Genomic DNA, 19,713 nt, shown 5'->3' on the forward strand with positions numbered 1-19,713 from the left:
GTATGGTCAAACACGATCTTTCGTGTTTGATATAATTATTACATATGGTACTAGCTACGTGTTATTTTTCCCGAGCTTAGCACCAGTGTCGTGATATTGCTTTTAATTCTGACTGGGTCTTGCTTTACCTATGCGTGTTGTGATTGGCTAGATGCGGTCACTTTGAATTTTGTTCTAGGAGTCGTAAAAATGTGATACATGTGATACAAAACTTTGTCTGATTTTAAAGCTATCTTTGTAGATTGGGATATTGACTGGTATCTTGGCCTTGATGAATATTCCTCTGACATCTCTGATGATGAAACTCCTCGTTCTGAGGCGTCCTTCGTCTCCGCTGCTCTTGACTGACTCAGTAAGGCTTTGTACTCTCGCTTTGTCTCTTTATAACTTAACGGTCTTTAACAGGTTGGTCTGAAATTCACTGTGTGACATCCCTTAGGATGAAACTACTTGCTCATGACACGTTTTTTCGTAACTATTGCTTCCGTTGCTCAAAACGTTACACTTACTAAAACACTTTCTAATTTCAAACCTATTCCTAATACTCTTCCTCAGTTTCTGCATTTAAACCTATTTACTCTTCATTTATCAGAAGCCTTTGCTTTGAATTTCTCATTTAAATTTCCAAACTCAAACATTAATTCTCGTTTATGATTTCCCGCTGTCTTTGTTTTCAATGTTAGTGCTAGTAGTGTCATGTTAGATCAAGGTTGTAGTTTTTCGATTGATGGTTTCCTTTCTTCTCCTCATCTTCCTCTTTGATAATGCACTGATTTTCCAAGAAGTTACGTACTGATCAATCTTCAGAATTTTTTCTTTGTATCTTTTGTTTTTCTGATTGATTTATTATGTATGTACTATTTCACTTGCCAGGTTCTTTCTTCAACAACAGAGTGCCATCTCCAAATTTCTTCCACTGGATTCCAGGCTTTTCTCAATGTGGTCTCTCTCTCTCTCTCTCTTCTTCCACCTCAATCTGTTAGTCTACTGAGAGAAATCTTCTTGACTTCCACTGCACTGATCTCCAGGTTGTTGTCAAGAATGCTGAAATTTTCTTGTTCTCTCTGTTGAATTCTTTTCTCCTGAGAGTCATCACCTCATTCTTGAAGTGAAGCATTATTGTCATGAAGGCCTTAGGGCTTCCAAAGTCTAGACACTTAGTTGTCGATAACCAAGTCAGTCAGCGAGAGCTTGGGAAATAACGTTCACTACGCATGCTCAAAACACAATACGCGTCCTCAAATGTGTGTCATGTTTCGATAGTAGTCCATAACTAAACCGATGATTCCCACACACGGGAAGGACTTAGTTGTCGATAACAAATAGTTGTCAACAACAAAGTGTCTAGTCTGTGGAGGCCCTTAAGAACGTAAAATGATTACTTACACTGGATATTTTTATTGCCTCGGGGCCTCGCGTTACTTCTACCAGTTTTACTGCATACTTGTGACGTCTTGTCTCAGAAGCTTTCTTCTCCGTCCTTTAACTCCTTTCACAAATCTTATTTTAATACTTTTTTTTAATGACAGATTCATTGTACTCTTCATTGCACCTGTATCCGTGACATTGTAGGTTAAATTACTTTGCCTATAATAAACAACAATATAAACCTGAGTGTAGCTTATCTGTCGTTGTCATGTATTTTCTCTCTTTCCATGTTGTAATTTATTTATGTTCTAAATTATGTTCTAATTTAGTTTAGTTAGAACATTGCATGTTCTAATTCAACTGTCTGTCTGCCTTTACTCCTTTCCTCTTATTAACATGGGCGCGGTTTCCATTGTTTCTGTTATTAACTAGTTACACGACGCTGTTTCAAAGAATCGAATTTTTTTAGAAATTCTCTCCTTCACAGTTCACATGTTGCGTTCCACGTGTTCATGTATTTTGACACTCAATATGAATAAAACTCACTATACAATCCTTTGTCCTCAGTAAAGAGTTAAATCCTGTATGGGCCGTGATCTCCTTTCGCCATTCTCGTAGTAAAGTCCTTTTTGAATTGCGGAAACTCTTACTCTTACATCACACTCGTGTTCCCTCTCAGCCTCTAATAACTACTTGTCTGCACGTATTGCCGACCTATTATACTTTGTTATACTCTTTGCACGCATTGCAGACTTGTGCGTGCGTACGATGCTACCTTATTGATATCTTCAAGTAGTCACGCTTGGATTGTCACGCAACACTCCTTTCGTTGTGGGACGACCTATATGACAGCTGCGACGAAGACTAAACTAAAGCCACTGACTTGTAGTTTCACTTGTTTCCCTAACTTTCTTCTTATACCTTTTTGGCTGTTTTTTTTTGAGGCTTTGATTAATGCAAGATACGAGGGATGTACTCCATCCCAACCCATCAGGCGACGTCTTGGGCTGTGTGTACTAATCACTACCTTGCGCTCAAAAGGAATAGAGATTGTAGACGTTTTTGAGAGAAAGCCGGAGGCTGCAAAAAGTATCTAGTATATCTTGGGTCAAGGAAACTTTTATCCGATCTCAAAATATCTGAATCCTTTACGAATAGTGATAAAGTCTCATTTTCTGTGTGTTATTTGTCTCTGAGTCCAAAATCTTTAAAGCGCATGTCGGATTTTGAAAGAAGGGTCTCGGCGTCTCGGAGTCTCGGATTTTACGTAGCTTGTGTAGCTGGCGGTTTAGTTGGGGTAGAGCGCGCGAGCAAGCGGTGAAGCCGCGAGAGGAGGGCAGGCCAATCGCGGCTCGTTTTCGCGGATCACGCTTTATACGGTCCTCCACCTACATAGGCTACATTCGTCGCTACTAGTGCAGAATTTGATGGATTTTCATTCCGTCCAGGAGAACAGCAATATTTCTTATCAATTCGTTTCATAGAAACTATAGTAAAGCATCGGCTCGCTCAGGCGATCTGGAAGACTGGAATCGACTTAATCTGCCTTGTCGCAATGATGCATGTGTGCTAGTGTGTAAGACAAGTACAGAATCCCTTTGTTTACTACGCTTTTGCATTGTCCTCACACCCACAGTGCTCAAGTTCAAGCGAAGAACTCGTTTCCTAGGATTTTATGTCCAGGTGTTGGCCAAGGCGCTTCAGGAAGGTTTGACTGAAACAGCACTGGACTGGACTAACGATACCATGGCTTGGATTATAAGGTGAGCCACTGTTCTTAACTTGTAGTGAGACAGCGCGGCCAAGTGGTTAGGGAGCCGGACTTGAAATCCGGAAGTCGCGGGTTCAATTCCCTTTCTGACCACTAAGCTGGAGTTGTTTCTCGGTAGACGCTAGGTTTAACTCCTCAGTCATGCTTGTAAATAGCCAACTGGTCTGCCTAAAGCTAGTTTAGGATTTTTAAGCACATTATGTTTAGTTGATATACTTGTTTCCTTCAGTTTAAGTGGCATGCCTGTGAACTAGCTAGGTGTAGGGAGCTAAGCGTATTGACTACTATAAACAACAACATCTGAACCTTTTCTTTTAGTGAGTGAAATAGTTTTTTTCAGTGTTCAAAGTTCTGCTGGTTAAAGAAATAAATATGTTCATGACAACAATTTGTCTCGAGGTTAGGTTTGTTCATCAAGGAATCTTGAAGAAGTCCGTTGTTTACCAGGATAGAGTATTCGATTAATTCTTCACTCGGTCAATCAAAACGTAAGTTTTTCTGAAAGTTAGTGAATTCTTTCATGGATCTGTTCTCCCAGAGGAGACAGGGTCTCAAGTCAAGATATATCCCTTTCATTGGCCGAGAGAAGTTCTGAAAACCAACACTCTTAAAAATTCTCATAGTAATTTAGGTGGTGTCTTCAAACTTGCACAGAAAGCATTTGCACTCTAAATCCTAGCCATGACGCTTATTTGATCCCTCTTTGCAGGAGAAACGAAATGCTGTTAGCTAACAAACCCACCATAGTACGTCAGGCTGCTGCAACAGCTGGGCCTGAAGACGAGAAAATCAAAAAGTTTGCGACTGCTATTGTTGAGTTTAGCAAGGTAAAGAAGACGAAAAGACAACTATTCCATTCTTTTGTCTCGAGTTGCCTCGTCTTCAAATCTTCTTCAGTTCGAAAGACGAAAGACTGGAGCCGAAATTTCCACGCTGATGACGTAGCTCTACCAAGATCTGTGTAATGTCCTGATTGGTTGACTTTCGGTTTAAAATTTTTGCTTGCAAGTAACAACCAATCAGCAACGCCACGCAGAGTTACTTTATCAGCATGAGTTTTTTTTTGTCGAAATCTCAGTGTCTGTAAAGCGAGAGAAGAATAGAGAGGGTGGAGAGATTCGTCTATTTACAATGTACTAGCTATTTTGTTACGTATACCTCCCAGCTCAAATACGTTTTCCGGTCGGAGGAGAACGTATCACGTGTTGTGGGTCAAAACTCACTAACTCCCTAGGATACAACAACTTGAACTTTCGACTCGTGCGTGATCAGTTCGTGCACCTTCAAACAGCGTCAGATTTTGTGTGCCAACCGACGTCAAGTAAATAGCTTTTTAGCTGGGAGGTATAACAAAACACTTAATGACTGGTCCCACGGGAAATAGCGAGTTTTGTTTTCCCGCAACCTCAATGTTGACCTCAATATTGAGGGTCTCGGGGAAACAAAACTCACTGTTTCTCTTAGGGTAAGTCATTAAGTGCTTATTAATGCAATGTGATTGAAGGTGTGTCGTATCTCTTCTCAACCCAAAATCATCATTGAGACTGGGTACGAGTATGCACCAGTCTCCATTCGATATAGACAATAGATGAACCACAGCTTGGTTCTATTATGCCTTCTTTGCTTCTTTTTTTTTAATACATTTTTGTTTGTAATTTGATTTACTTTTCTTCTCCAGCCTCCTGCAAGAAGTCCACAAAAGACCCGCCAGGGAGAGCCTGGTAACGAGGAGAAAGGAGAAACAGAGATTGTTGTACGTAACAAACAAGAGAACGCGTCCAGACCTCCTCAGTCACAGAAAAAATCAATGGTACCCAGTACGGTATCCAGAAAGGTAATGTGAGTTATCATAAAGACATTGTATATTTAATGTTGGTTCCCGCTCCGTGTCGTAAATGATTTTCGCAACCTAATAAGAACTCTGTCTTTTCCTATTGCCAGGCTCGAAAATTGAAAGGACGTACGGCTGAAGAAATCGACATTTTCAACGTGAGTATGATGTCCAAGCGATTTAGCGTTTAGACTAAGAGTTAGTCTAGAGTTTGTGTTGTCCTTGTTTTTCTTTTGGTGTTGTTTTGTGTACTTAAGGTAAGTTAATTACTCTTCTCGTCATTTTGTCGATGACAAGGGCCACGAGTTCATCAGTGACTAATCTATCGCCCTCGCGAAATAAAGCCTGTATTATACGTTACGCTATGTTACTCTACTCTGTATTAATAATTTTTATACCTTACGCTGTGTTACTCTATTCTACCCTACCCTACCCTATCGTACTTTGCTAAGCTCTTACCAAAGTCTTATTGTCCCTGTCGTTTCAAGGCAATTGACCGTCTTCAAAGTGTTCTTCCTGAATACTGGAGATCTTCACAGCGAAGAAAGAAGCTGAGAGCTGTCAGCTGTGAGGAACTACCTTGGAGAGCACAGGTACTGCTTCTGCCAAGCATAATTTAATGCCAGTCTTTTCTTTTGTTTAAAAGCCTGCATTGGGCGGAAGTGTCACGGGTTTCAGTAGCTAAGCGGGTAGTTAAGAGTATTTCTTTTCCTCCCTGGATGAGATTCTAGTTTACGCAGAGTCACCCCCATTCCCCTAGAGTTAAATTCGTGGCTATCAATTTTCAGGTCTGGGTGTGGAGAACCACTTTGAGATTAAGTCACGGTATTTTGAGTGTTTTTGGTCACGTCCAAAATTACCTTTAAATTGACGGAAATCTGAAAATAATAGTTTACTAAGATAGAAAAACACTAAAGAGATAATAATAAACCATAGAACAACAAGGATGGCTAAGGATGGAGAAGATTAACTCGAATTACAATCGACGAACTTGAAAAATGTAGGCTAAACTTTTCAAGACGCGCAAACCGTGACATAGCTCCTTTAAAGTGTTTTGCCCAAAAGCAAAAACTCTAGTGGAGCTGAAAATTTGAGCAGGCTCAACCCGATGTGACCATTTGAGGTTAAACGAAACAAAGAACCTCCCCGTGGATATGTCATTAAGTTACTTTTGTTGGTACCACATCAACTTTTGTATGATCTAGATTATATAAAATTCAGATCATAGATCTACATCCTTTTATATTTTCTGTGGTAAAATATCAGCACTTTAATTTTGTGGTAAAATAACATTACTTTAATTTTCACGGTACACTTTTGACGCGACTTTTTTGCAGACGCAAAAATCGTGAACGTAAGTGCCAATCAAGGACGTCTTTTCATATAGTGTGTTTTCACTCTAGATGGGAACTCTTCTAGCTAAAGCAAATTTCGACTTGTTTCTTGACAAAGTTGAAAGTGGACAACGTTTGGCCGACGCAGGAGACTCAGCAAATCCGTTATACAGGTTTGTGGGAACAGAACTGACCAGTTCTATTTTTCCTTAGGGGTAATTTCTAATGCATTTGTGCGTGCTAATAAGAAGAAAATGATTCGGAGTGCTGTTCTTAAGTATCAACAATTTTCGTTTTCATTCATTTTAGGCCATCCTTCATGGATCCTGATTGGTTCGGCTATGCTACATCCGGGACATTAATAGTCTCGTGGGCTGGCGCGTCAAGAAGGGCCTCTCCAGAGCCCCCTATGGGATTTAGCGGCTCAGCCTTAGATACGCCATTTTCTAGGGAAGCTCCAGCAGGGCGAAGGTAAGTTGAAAGATGTATGAAATGCCTTCGACCCTTTCTTTTCCTACATGTATAAAACTGCTAGATGACTGACTGACTGACTGACTGACTGACTGACTGACTGACTGACTGACTGACTGACTGACTGACTGACGGACTGACGGACGGACGGACGGACGGACGGACGGGCGGACGGACGGACGGACGGACGGAAGGGCGGACGGACGGACGGACGGGCGGGCGGGCGGGCGAGCGGGCGGGCGGGCGGGCGGTCGGTCGGACGGACAGACAAATGTGTGGCCAATTGATGTGTGGTTGATTGTTTTATTGATTGATTGATTGACTGATTGATTGATTGATTGATTGATTGACATTGTCATTAAACAGGACTGGCAGCAGAGTGACAGGTGTCACTTCAAGTGAAGGCTCCTCCTCAAGCAAGTCACCCATGTTTTTCCTGCTCTCTGCACTGGAACATTTATCACGAGCCATAGTACGTACAAATTGAGATCAAATTCTCTAGGAATAGCTACCTTTTATAATCACATTTGCCCGTTTCCGAGCCTGCTTTTTTCAGCAGGGACATTGCTCAGGAACTTGATGTTGTATTAATGTCACCTGACACGACAATTCTCGGTATGCTCGGCAGGGTTCGTGCAACTTTCTTATTGGTTAATAGCAATCGGGGACTCGGAAACCCTCGCTGTAGGCTCGTCATGGAGTTCGCTCGAAAGGATAACTGTTCCCTCAGCGTAAAAAAAAATTGTTGTTTACTGAAGGTGTTTGCAAAGTTGTTTCTTTACAATTGCAATACGTTTTGAAGCCAAGGCATCTCTACCTTTTTCAAAACTGGTCAAACAACAGTGGAACCCTGCCTTTCGGTCACCCCGTTAATACGGCCAACTAGTTGTTACAGCCACTTTATTCTGGCCCAAACAAAAGCCCGGTCAGTCATTTTCTTATTTAAAGAACCCCTTTAATACGGCCACCCCGTTAATAGGGCCAGATTTTTGTGGCCCGTTGGTGACTGGATTAACGGGGTTCCACTGTATCTTACAGCTGGAATTTGATGGATACATCTATGCTTGGAAAACTCAACATTTTTTGTGCTTGTTGAATAAAACTTTGAGAGAAACGTTGTAAAGAGAAAAAACGAGACAAAACATTGCAAATGCATATTCACAATCCCTTTTAAAGGTGCAGTGATTGGACGCAGTTTGCTCGGCGGTATTATATTGTCAAATTCGTAAAAGCATCATTTGAAAAATATAGTTTTCTTCAGGTGCTAAGTTATCGTGGTAAGTTCTGGACCATGCTTCAAAACGCCTGTCGGAGCCTGTGGAACATGACACAGACGGTGCTCATGCGAGTAGTGGCAGGGACGCTCCATCTCTCGGAGGACCCTTTAGCTGAGGGCAGCACTGATATTGATGCCCTGAGAAAGGCCCTGTGGCAAAAGTTCTATTTTGGAGCTGACAGATTATTGGACATGATGGTTCTAGTGCAGGAGCAGATCAAGACAGAATCTGAACAGAACAAAAAGGTGTGAGCTCTCTTCCTCTTATTTTATACTTAAGAGTCTCAGTGGGTTATACCGTTGAAAAATTTTAACCTCTAGCCGTGAAAAATGTTAACCGTAAAAACATTTTAGCCTCGAAAGTGAAAGTCTCAAGAACTCTTGACAAGACTTTTTTGTGTGTTGTCTTGCCATATGGTCTATATCGTATTCCATGTCGGAATGGGTCCTAAGACATTATGTTTTACAGTAATCAAAATAAATTTTTGACTTTCTAAAACAATGTAAATTAAAGATTTCTGTTAACCGTAAGGAAAATGAATTAATCGTTAGCCATAGAAAAACCAAAATATTAATCGTTCGCCGTAAAAACCACCATCCCATTGAGACTCTCATACTTGTGTAGTAGTTTTGCTTTACTTGCTGCAGTTTTCTGTTGTGCCTTTTTTTCCATTCAGACGCCTCCACTCTATAAGATATACTTGTAGAGGATTTTTAACAAATACTAATTCCGGTGTTTTTTCTTCGCAATATCGAAAATATAAAATTCGATAGGTATTTTTATTTATGTCTGTTTATGTGACAAACAAATCTGAGCTATTTCGTGACCATGTAACGTTATTTATTTAGTGTGACAAAGTGAAGAAGGGAGACCTGGTCATAAATGAGCAGCAAGGGTTCATGGGAGGAGTAGAAGATGAGAGAGGTGGGGCGAGTTTGCTGTTTGAAATTCCGCTGGACAATACCAATGTGGCGGATGCCCGCTGGCTCAAGAGATACATTCTGTACACAGTGGAGATGTTGTTCTACGAGCAAAAATGGGAGAGGACTGTCAGCGTCATTTTAAGATTCAATGCGTTGACAAGGTAAGAGAATTAAGGCGGAATAACTGCCACTGTATCTTAAATCAAAATCTGTCTGAACCCACGTTCGCCATTGGAGAGGCTGCTTAACACCTTATGTAATGACAAGTGCGTTTGACTACAGCACGGTTATCAGTTGAGTGTCGAGAGTAATCCAGATATGCTTTGGTTTTGCTTTACCTCGCTCGCTTATTGGTTTAAAACACCCAAGCCATATGATGAACCAATCAGATCTTTGATCAATCGTATTTGTCCCGCGTTTGGCGCCAGTTACGTGTATTTGCTTTGAGTTCTTCTTGGTTTATTGCTTTAGTTCTAAAATTAGGATTACGTGACAGAAAGGAAAGCGTGATCTACCCTACCCTGCTTACATGTCGTGGATTCCTGCCCTTTATCTTTGCTTCCTTCTTGTTCCAGGAGTCGTTATGCAGAGTCACTGCTACCTTTACTAATCGTGGCACAGCGTAAACTTCGGGAGCAAATCGAAGCACATGGAGGCCCGTCTAGAAGCCAGCCAATCATCACCGTCTCCAAGGAAACGGGAATCGCTGAAGAGTTCTTCATAAAACCAGCTGAGTACATGTCGATTGAGCCCGCGGTGCATATTGATCCCAAGGGTCATGATGTGTACAGTGGTAGTTTAGATGCGCTTAGATTAGTCTCAGTCCCTCTCGACGTCAATAAAAGCTTACAGACTCTGCACCAGGCTCTTGAGTTGAAGCATCACACGGCACGGTCACTGGAGCACAGTCGGCAACTTTTGCTGTGTTATCTCGCGGGTCAACAAGAAGGTGAGTGAGTTCAGAACCATTATGTGTTCTTGGTAACTGCTATGTCGTTTTCCCAAACCTCTTTGTTGTATATAACTGGTCGATTTTATTTGGAAACCCCTCTTAGAGACGAAGAAGTAGAAAAATACCAATATGGTGGATATCTTTGGTGATGAAAAAGTCATTTGTTTGTTTGTTTTAATGTTTCCGCTCAAGAAAGGAGGATGGGGGAGGGGGGGGGGGGGGGCTGAAGGGTATATTATATTAGAACGTTTATAGTAAGAGGTTCATTTAAACCTAAGGACTCTTGATGTCATTGATATTGTCTCAGGGAGGAGGGGAGATTTCTATGTTTGGGAATTTTGAGGCTTCGACGTATCACTGAAACGAAACTCTTCCATACTATAACTCGGTTTGAGAATCGTTTAATTTCCAAAAGTGTTTACGGTACTTTGTCTTTTTTCTTATTCAAACAGGCGGGTCTAGCGCTCGTGTACAGCGCGGGTCATCCCATGTCGGGTTCCTGCCTAGCCAAGTAAAGCCTCCAACAGATGTGCCAGTGGATTTGACAAAGGAATTGTTTGACGCTGTGGAGGATGTGCAAACATTTACCTTGCAGCCCTCGCAACTAGCTGTGGTTATCGCTTCCTATGATAAGACGATTGGTAGGATTCATGTACTTTTTTGTAGTGCTGTGTTTCATCAAGCCACACTGTACATTACAATAAACAGTACCACATGAAAGTACTACGCCATAGCTTTCATTTGAATGGTCACGCTAGGGTTTCATCCACATACTTAAAAGTTAGAACCACCTTGTACAGCATAATAAACATTACCACATGAAAGTACTGCTCAATAGCTTTCATTTGAATGGTCACACGCTAGGGTTCCATTCACAGTTCTAAGTTAGAACCACCTTGTACAGCATTATAAACAGTACGACATGAAAGTACTGCTCAATAGCTTTCATTTGAATGGTCACACACTAGGGTTCCATTCACAGTTCTAAGTTAGAACCACCTTGTACAGCATAATAAACAGTACCACATGAAAGTACTGCTCAATAGCTTTCATTTGAATGGTCACACACTAGGGTTCCATTCACAGTTCTAAGTTAGAACCACCTTGTACAGCATAATAAACAGTACCACATGAAAGTACTGCTCAATAGCTTTCATTTGAATGGTCACACACTAGGGTTCCATTCACAGTTCTAAGTTAGAACCACCTTGTACAGCATAATAAACAGTACCACATGAAAGTACTGCTCAATAGCTTTCATTTGAATGGTCACACACTAGGGTTCCATTCACAGTTCTAAGTTAGAACCACCTTGTACGGCATAATAAACAGTACCACATGAAAGTACTGCTCAATAGCTTTCATTTGAATGGTCACACACTAGGGTTCCATTCACAGTTCTAAGTTAGAACCACCTTGTACAGCATAATAAACAGTACCACATGAAAGTACTGCTTAATAGCTTTCATTTGAATGGTCACACACTAGGGTTCCATTCACAGTTCTAAGTTAGAACCACCTTGTACAGCATAATAAACAGTACCACATGAAAAGACTGCTTAATAAGCGATTTGCATGATGGCGTCATTTGACTACAACTACCAGAATCCTTCACTTTTTCTGTTTCTGATGCTAATAAGGACAATTATTATTTAAACCCCACTTGGAATTCAAAATTTGAATAATAAAGAAAAAACGAAAGGAATTCTAGTAGTTATAGTCAGATGACGACAACGTGCAAATCTGCTATAGCTTTCGTTTGAATAGCCACACACTAGGGTTTCATCCATAGACCTAAAAGTTAGGTCAGCATAATAAACAATACTGCATGGAGTTACTGCTCAATCGCTTTCATTTAAATGGTCGCACAAAAGAACAAAGGAGTTTAAGCTAGAACCCCCTCGAACAGCATAAATGATGAAAGTATTACATAAACGATTTTACTTCTCAGTAAGTTTATTTGGAGGTTTGATCCGAACACTGTCACTGGGATTTCATTAATACGCGTAGCATTTAGAATGACAGTAACGAGTACAAGACTTGACTGTGTTTGTGAAAATGTTAAAAATGCGTGTTTCTCTCCACAGAAATGTTACAGTTTCGCAAACAGAAAAGTCTTGCTGCTCAGGCTATGCACGAACTAGGAAACATCATGTTTCACAGCGGAAACATCAGGTCTGTGCATGCGCATTTTTGCGTAGTTACGGAGGCGCGGTGGTGGGTTCGAGCTCTAAGACATTTTACTCTCACAGTGCCTCTCTCCACCCAGGTGTATACAGGGGTACCAGAGAATGTAATTCTGGTGGTAGCCCCGCGAAGGACTAGCATTCCACCCACGGTGGAGTAGAAATACTTCTAGTCGGATCATGCTACTGAAACCGGAGATAAGCTCCGGCCTGATGGGCCACTTGGCTCGTACGGAGACCTCACTATATGCCTTTTGCGTGGTATTGAGATTACTTGTGATTGGCCAGGTTTAGTTGTGTAGCAATGATTAAAAAACTGCTCTGTTTCTAAAATACTCGAAATACAAGTTGTGCAAGATTACTCTCTCCTGATTTGCTCTTTTTGTTTGTAACTCTATGCAGGGCTGCTTACAAGTGGTGGGCAGAATCTCTTGACACGGTCCTCAATACAACAGACTCTCTCAAATCATGGCGTGATCTGACGTCATCCTCTGACACGTCACTCAAACCCGCTGCTGTACTGCTTCAGAGATGTGGTCTGTGGGGATGTCTCCTCGGAGGTGTTTTGGCTGCAGATATCGCACAGTAAGTTAATAAGAAAGGAGAGACACTAGAAAACGTGTTTTCCTCATAACTTCCAATGTTAATAACTAATAACTTCCAATGTCAATGCCAATTGTCGCCTGAATCTTGATCACTGTCTGTGTCACCTCCATGATGTCTGGTGAAGATATCACACAATTCGTTTTATTGCTTTTACAGATACATTCACACTTCTAATCTTGGTCTTCGTTTGGAATGTTGCCTGCTGTCGGCCACTTTCTTCAAGGTAAGACAAGTTTCATCCAGTCTCCCCACGCGGCATGTGTGATTTTTTTAACTTTAACCTTATTACTGTTTCCCCATAGGCTTTGTTTTGTTCTTCCCTACCCCACCCTACTGCCGATAAGGATTATGCTTTGTACGAGGTTGGGACTGGGTGCGAGGTGGCCGAGCTGATACCTGGGATTGATCTACTGTCCGAGGCTTTTAGAAGTAATGGACGTTCAGTTGTGACCGCGTTAAGATGGATCACCGAGGAACTGGCCCGAGCACGATACCTAATCACGGTATGATGCTAATCTTAGCATAAAACACAATAGAAATCTGGGACGAGTCTCATTTCGCAGTCGCTTGTGAGATTGTTACTGGGGCCAGTATGGCTTCTTAAAGCCACTGCGAGATTAAACTCGCCCCAGGTTTTTTTTCTTCGTTTCTAAAGTGGCGAATGGAAATTCTGCAACAGTTTGCCTTGGTTAGCGGAAACGTTAGTGAGACCTTGACTGTGTTTTCAAGATCCAGAGTAGAAAGTCCTGTTAATAAAGGTTGCTTGGTGTGAACGTTTCTTAATAACCCAACAGCAGTTGTGCACGAACATGTACATTACTTGCAAAGAATGTCGGACGTTCAAATTTCGGACATTTAATTTTCGGACACTTTTTTATCTCATTTCGCACAAATGTCGGACAAAAATTTCGGACACTGTGATGAAACATAGCTAAAGTATATTTACGCCTACAAAACACGAATTAGACTGAAAAGACGTCTGTGAAAATGATAGTTTTACTGCATCCTCAAGGTTTTAGAGATATACCGCGGAAAAATCAATACAAATCATATTAAGCCGTTATGTATCTCAAGCAGTGTGTCAACTAGAGTTCGCCTGAGAAAGGAAACTAAGAGCTTTGGAGCTGCGTAGAAATTTTGTATTATACTGTTGATATTTCGGACGATTAAAATTTTAGACGCTTAACAATTTCGGACGGTTTTATTTTCGGACACTTTTTTTGCCCGAAATCAAAATCGTTCGAAATTTTTGCAAGTAATGCACGTCGTAAAAGTCTTTTCACAGTCATCATGTGAGTCGTCATGCAATCTTCTCCCGTTTTGTTGATTGCGTGACCATCCAGATAATAGCTACAAAGCAGTACATGGCTTTTTTTTTTCTTTTCCAGCGTCTTTTCCAACTGTTGTTGCTTAAATATTCCGTTGTTTTTCTTTCGTTACCAGGTTCTTCCGTTGATCACCCTGTGCCTGTACTTCTCGACGCACGTGTCACGTGACCTTCAACGATCGGTGGATGTGAGAATTCTGAAGGTGAGACATTGCTTATTGAAAATTTAGTTTTTCTGAAGAAAGGGAGACTGAGATAAGACAAAAGGAATAGACGTCGTTGCAAGAAAAATGACATAACTTAAAAGTTGTAACTGTGCTTAGTGTTTTTATCTTTCGTTACAATCATTGGAGGGCGGGAGGGGGGGGGGGGGCGCAAGGAGGTGGAGGCGGGGTCGTAAGCAAACTTTCAAAAAATCAGGATAAAAAGCCAAAGCTTTGCTTGGAATTTGTGGATGTCATTTCAGAATTAGAGGCGTCAGTTGAACTTCGGCAAATGTAGGAAGGCAAAATGTTCATTTTGCACCTCCCAGAATTTTTGCACTTGGTAGAACCTCTCTCTATGAAAGTGTTTATGTGTTTTTTGTATTTCATTACAGGTCCGTGTCCTGACCGACCTTGGGATGTTCTCAGAAGCGACAAGAGTTTTATGTGCTTTACTGCTCGGCGAAAAACTTCCCAAAATTTCTGATGTCGGCTTCCGGACAGTGGAAAACAAAACGGTGTGTGTTGTTTTTAACGTCACTATGTCTTCTTTTAGCTCTTTTTGCAGATATGCCATTAATAAATCGTTCATTTGTTAAAATAAACGCAGAGTGAGATTATAGGAGCACTTCACGTTGTAACGTCGATGAAGGAATGTACTGGTTTCGTTTTCATCTTACAAAAAAAGTTGTTTGGCGTTTCTTTCAGATCTTCTGTGGGAAAGTTGTTGCAGGGTGTTAACTTAATCAAGGATGATTACGATGTTGGTCTTTTCTTGTTAATCCTACTTTTTCGTTATCTTTTAAAGAGGGGATGGCTACATTATGCGGATTTTTAAAAGTTTGGCGTTGTGTTATACGTATGTCCGCTTGAAAACAAGGATGTTCAACGTATTGCATGTTCTTCTCCACAGACCCCTCCGCCTGTGTTCAGCAACAAAGAGTCTCTAATGAATGCGGGCAACGTGACGGTAAGTGGCTTGTAATGGGTTTATCTTAGAGTAAAATTGTAAAGTGGAGTCTGTTTGTTAAACAGAGAACATGGAAGAGTCTGTTCGGAAACGAAGGATTTTACAGCTCTGACGACTTAAACGAGCTACGTCACGATTTGCGCATCTTGAAAAAATCAGCCTACATTTTTCACGTTCGTCGTCTGTAGTCCGTGTTAATCTTCTCCATCCGTAACCATCCTTGTTCGTTTATGGTTTATTATTATGTCCTTGGTGTTTTTCTGTCTTAGTAAACTATTATTTTCAGGTTTTCTTCAATTCATAGGTAATTTTGTACCTGGCCAAAATAACCGTGAAAATACCGTGACTGAGCTCCTTCAATGGACCAATTACTACAATGTCTTGTTTTCTTGTTTTTTTTTTTTTTTTTTATACGGCTAATTTTCTGAATGTTTTCATGTTAATTTTAGGTGTTGAACTATCTGTTGGATCATCGACTGCAGCCTTCCGTGTCAGTATTGTACGGTCAGCAGCTGACGGGACAGCTTACTATAGCGCATGCGCACTTGATGATTGCCATTGCTGCTACAATCTACGCCATACCAGCCGACTGTCACCAAGAGTAAGTTGCAACCATGCCAACATACTGCTTTGGTAGAAGTTACCATGAATTCTGAAAATAATCCCTCCCGTAAATAACAGAATAACGCAGGATAAGGTAGATAAAATCACAGATTTTTGTCATAAATGGGGTAGGGGTTTCGGAAAGCGGGACGCACGCCCCCGCCCAATTTTTTTGGAGTACCCCACTCCTTCTACGAGCGTACAACCGCGCTTAATATAATACAGCAATTGCTTTCTTTGATACAACAGACCCAGTTCACCAATAATCGACCAAGTTCTTCCGCTCTTCTTAGAAACCTTCCAACAAGTCTAAAATGCCTTCTAACAAACTCAAAAGAGCTGCATCACGGTTCACGCATCTTGGAAAGTTTAACGTACATTTTTCAAGTTCGTGGTTTATATTCCGTGATAAATCTTCGCCATCCTTAACCATCCTTGTTTCTTTATGGCTTTTTATTATCTCTTTGGTGTTTTTCTATCTTAGTAAACTATTATTATCAGGTTTCCTTCAATTTAAAGGCAATTTTGCACGTGGCGAAAATAATTCAGAATAGCGTGACTGAGCTCCTTTAAGCCCAGAGCTTATGATAAAAAATTTCCCATACTCTTTCTCTCAGACTTGCTCGTTATCTGGAATCCAAAGAAGAAGAGGAAGCCTTGTCCGAGTTACCAGTCCCCCCTCCGCCCCAGTCTCAACTCGGCAAGAAAAACAGCAAGAAAAAAGTCAGCGGTGAGTTAGAGTGAATACAACTCTCAGAATGACTTGCTCAAAATGTTAATCACATATTGAACAGGGTAGGGTAGGCAACTAATGATAAGTTCATTGTGCATTTCCTGTTGCTTGGCCACTCAAATACCAGGTTAGTATTGGAAAAAAAAATATCAAAGTCGTCACAGACTTTGATTTACACGTGAATTACACATGCAGTTTGCTAGCTCTGTGATTGTCTAAAAAGTTTAGAAAACCAACAGAAAGATGTCAAGGCTGTCACCCCCATCGTGATTGGCAACTTTTTTTATTTTAGTGGGCTACTCTCCGTTAAGAAGGTGCGAGACTGCAAGCGAGCAACTGTTTTTGCAGGATTATGTCTTCATCATTTTGTAACTTTGTTGATGCCTGTCTTGATCTTATCTCCTTCGTCGATTTTATCTCCTAGTCGACGGAGACTTTTCGTCGAAGATGCACCCCAACCTCCCTGAACGATGAAAACAAAGTACATCACAGTTGTGTGCTTTATAGTTCTCGCTCAGCGACAAAAAGTTTTTCTAGATATACATGTACTGTAAATGAACATGTATTCGTAGCACTAAACGTATAGTTTCACTTTAACTTACAAAGAACTTCATTCTTTCAGAGGAAGCAATGAGCCTGAAGAGCAGTCAAGTTGCTCAAAGAAAGCAGTTAATTGACGCGGCAACAGCTTCTCCAGAATTAATTAAGGTACAACAAACGTAGTTAGTTAAGCCTTTAGGCTAAAATGTCCTTTCTTACTTTTTGCACTGACGAGCCATTTCACTACTAAAAATAAACCGCCTTCCATTTCAATAGAATGATCGAAATTTTCAACTTCGGGATTAATGTTGAAGCAACTGCAAAAAGAAAACACAACAACAACAAAAAGAAACAACTGCGCTTGTCTGCCGCGTTAATCACAGCAGTTGCAGCAAGATTCTCATTATCAAAAAACATTCTATTGTGTAGTATCGCTGGATATTTTTACAGTCTTGTTGTATTTAAGCAAGCCCAATTGGTTTGTCAAAATAGAACTGAGGAGTAAAAATGTACAGCGATGCTACACGCTAAAAAAAATTTTTCACTAAATTAAAAGTTGCTGTTGTCAAGTTTTTTTTTTAACAATATTGTTTTTTAAATTAGCTTTCCTTTTGTATAATTCCCCCAATTCTTATCCTTCTTTTCCCTTTCTATTTCCCTATTATTTCGTTCTCCCATCCTATGTTTACTCCTAGTATGCTTCCCAAGCGCCTCGTAGTCATATTTCATTTTCTTCACTACCCCTCTGTTGACTTTCAACAACTCCCCCCGTTGTCTCCGAAGTACTCCCCGTTGACTTCCATGCACTCCCCCCGTTGACTTTGAATCCCCTCCCCGGACTTCTCCCGTTGTATTCCGAAAACTTTCCCCCGTTGACTCCTAAGGTCTCGTCCCCTGTTGTCCAAGCCCCAACCCCATTTTTACCGCACCATTCTCGTTACCTTCTCTTCTCTCTCTTTTTTTTTTTTTTCAATCGTTTCCCTACCTGGAGTCGTACCTCCCGCTCTCAAGCGAGTCCCTTTAACCACTACACCACACCGTACGCTGTTGAAAACACTCATCTCTTTTCTTGGTGTCATACCTTACTGGTCCCAGTCTTAACTCGGCCAATATCCAAAAGACGAGCGCTAGTGGTCGATTGAGGGACAATCGTGTGGGTGAGACGAGAATTTGGTGTGAACAAGAACACCGCGAAAAGATGCTGTTGCAGCGAATGAATTCTCTGAGGGATTCTCGGAATAAAACGAAGCGTCTTACAACTGTGGTGACACAAATACGTAAGGCAGAAAACTAATACCCCAGAGCAAACTCTGTCAGTAGAGTCACCGGACACAGATCGTGTGGTTGACTTGAGGAAGAGTTGGTGTAGATTGTAGCGTTTATGTTGTTACGTCACACCTGATCTATAGTCTACGGAGCTGTTGAAATCTGAGCGCGACATCAATAAGGGAGAGGCGAGATGAAAACATCTCCTTTGCGCGAGACTTGCATTCATTATGTAGCAAAATCTTAATGAGTTTAATGGCTGAAACTTTATGCTTTTTTTCCCCGTAGGGTTTCTTGTTGGCTACTGCGGAGTTAATTCTAACAAATTTATGTGACTCCTTATCAGACGCTCCGGATCAAGTCAGCTTGGAGGACGAACGTAAGAAACGATAATGACGCTTTATTTTGTATTAAGATCTTCGTTAACGTACAGTGTTTCATATTCTTATGTGTGGTCTTATTAACCAATCAAGAACATACAAGACCTCATGCAGGTATACAAAATTTGCAAATGTCTAGTTGTCATCTTATGGATATGTCCCGTTATATATTTATAACTCTTCTTCTTTTATCCTGATGTAATCTGGAATCCTTTGCCTTTTTGTTTGTCTCTGTGAACTGTTGCTGTCCCACTGTTTTCTTGTAATATTTTTCTTTTTTTAGGTCTCTATAGTGTATTATGTATTTTTTTTTTGCCTTGTGAATGTACGTAGTAGCAAAAATTTAATATGAAAAGTACGCAATCTTGCTTCATAACAGCTATCATGCTGACGGTGACACTTGAATTTTGCACGTGACTCCGTCTGATGAAGTGATCAGATCATAACAGCGAGCTAGAGGAGAATTGGGCCAAGTACAAAGGGCGTCCGAGAGAGTGGGGGCAAGGCCAAGAGTGTTTTACCGTAATACCGCCCCCATCCCATCCTCCTGTCTCCTCCTTTTCGGCCACTCGGCCCAGTTCTTCTCGTGCATACAGCAAACTCAGCGATCAGTCGCCATCACTACGTCTGAACTTAGAATTAAGAAAGAGGCAACAAATTATGTTTATTTTATGATATTTCCAGCTGCAAGTTTATCATCGGTGGATTTGGAGCAGGTCTGTCTCTCGAGATTAGAACTGGCAGAAATAGCCAGTCAGCGGCATCATGCACTCACCAGTGGCAATATCGTGTATGCATGCATGAGAGCATTGGAAGACGCAGCCATTCTGAATGAACTGGACTTGGAGAAACGGTAAGTTTGTTTTGTTTTGTGTGACCTTCAGATTAAAGAAAACCCTAACACAGCTGCTGCGAAGATTAGAAAAACACCGTGAGGGTTAAAAATGCCAACGGCTGCTTGAGAGCGATTAC

The 19,713-nt window shown here is 41.0% G+C and overlaps 1 protein-coding gene across 2 annotated transcripts in view; it reads left to right on the plus strand.

The window, feature by feature from the left end:
- LOC145460506 (cilia- and flagella-associated protein 54-like) overlaps positions 1-19,713 on the plus strand; it is a 51,000-nt gene that overhangs the window by 24,272 nt on the left and 7,015 nt on the right. For both annotated transcript variants that reach the window (XM_081445346.1, XM_081445347.1), the window contains exons 27-50: positions 3,005-3,131; positions 3,849-3,966; positions 4,818-4,973; positions 5,081-5,128; positions 5,459-5,563; positions 6,374-6,477; positions 6,614-6,775; positions 7,142-7,247; positions 8,037-8,297; positions 8,901-9,136; positions 9,551-9,924; positions 10,380-10,568; positions 12,015-12,102; positions 12,516-12,698; positions 12,876-12,942; positions 13,022-13,222; positions 14,163-14,249; positions 14,645-14,767; positions 15,163-15,219; positions 15,669-15,820; positions 16,440-16,552; positions 17,178-17,263; positions 18,650-18,740; positions 19,426-19,594. In XM_081445346.1, coding sequence (XP_081301472.1) covers positions 3,005-3,131; positions 3,849-3,966; positions 4,818-4,973; positions 5,081-5,128; positions 5,459-5,563; positions 6,374-6,477; positions 6,614-6,775; positions 7,142-7,247; positions 8,037-8,297; positions 8,901-9,136; positions 9,551-9,924; positions 10,380-10,568; positions 12,015-12,102; positions 12,516-12,698; positions 12,876-12,942; positions 13,022-13,222; positions 14,163-14,249; positions 14,645-14,767; positions 15,163-15,219; positions 15,669-15,820; positions 16,440-16,552; positions 17,178-17,263; positions 18,650-18,740; positions 19,426-19,594 — 3,403 coding nt within the window. The remainder of the gene's footprint in view (positions 1-3,004; positions 3,132-3,848; positions 3,967-4,817; positions 4,974-5,080; positions 5,129-5,458; positions 5,564-6,373; positions 6,478-6,613; positions 6,776-7,141; positions 7,248-8,036; positions 8,298-8,900; positions 9,137-9,550; positions 9,925-10,379; positions 10,569-12,014; positions 12,103-12,515; positions 12,699-12,875; positions 12,943-13,021; positions 13,223-14,162; positions 14,250-14,644; positions 14,768-15,162; positions 15,220-15,668; positions 15,821-16,439; positions 16,553-17,177; positions 17,264-18,649; positions 18,741-19,425; positions 19,595-19,713) is intronic.

This window comes from Orbicella franksi, chromosome 11 (assembly GCF_964199315.1).
Source record: "Orbicella franksi chromosome 11, jaOrbFran1.1, whole genome shotgun sequence".
In the NCBI taxonomy this organism is placed as follows: Eukaryota; Metazoa; Cnidaria; class Anthozoa; order Scleractinia; family Merulinidae; genus Orbicella; species Orbicella franksi.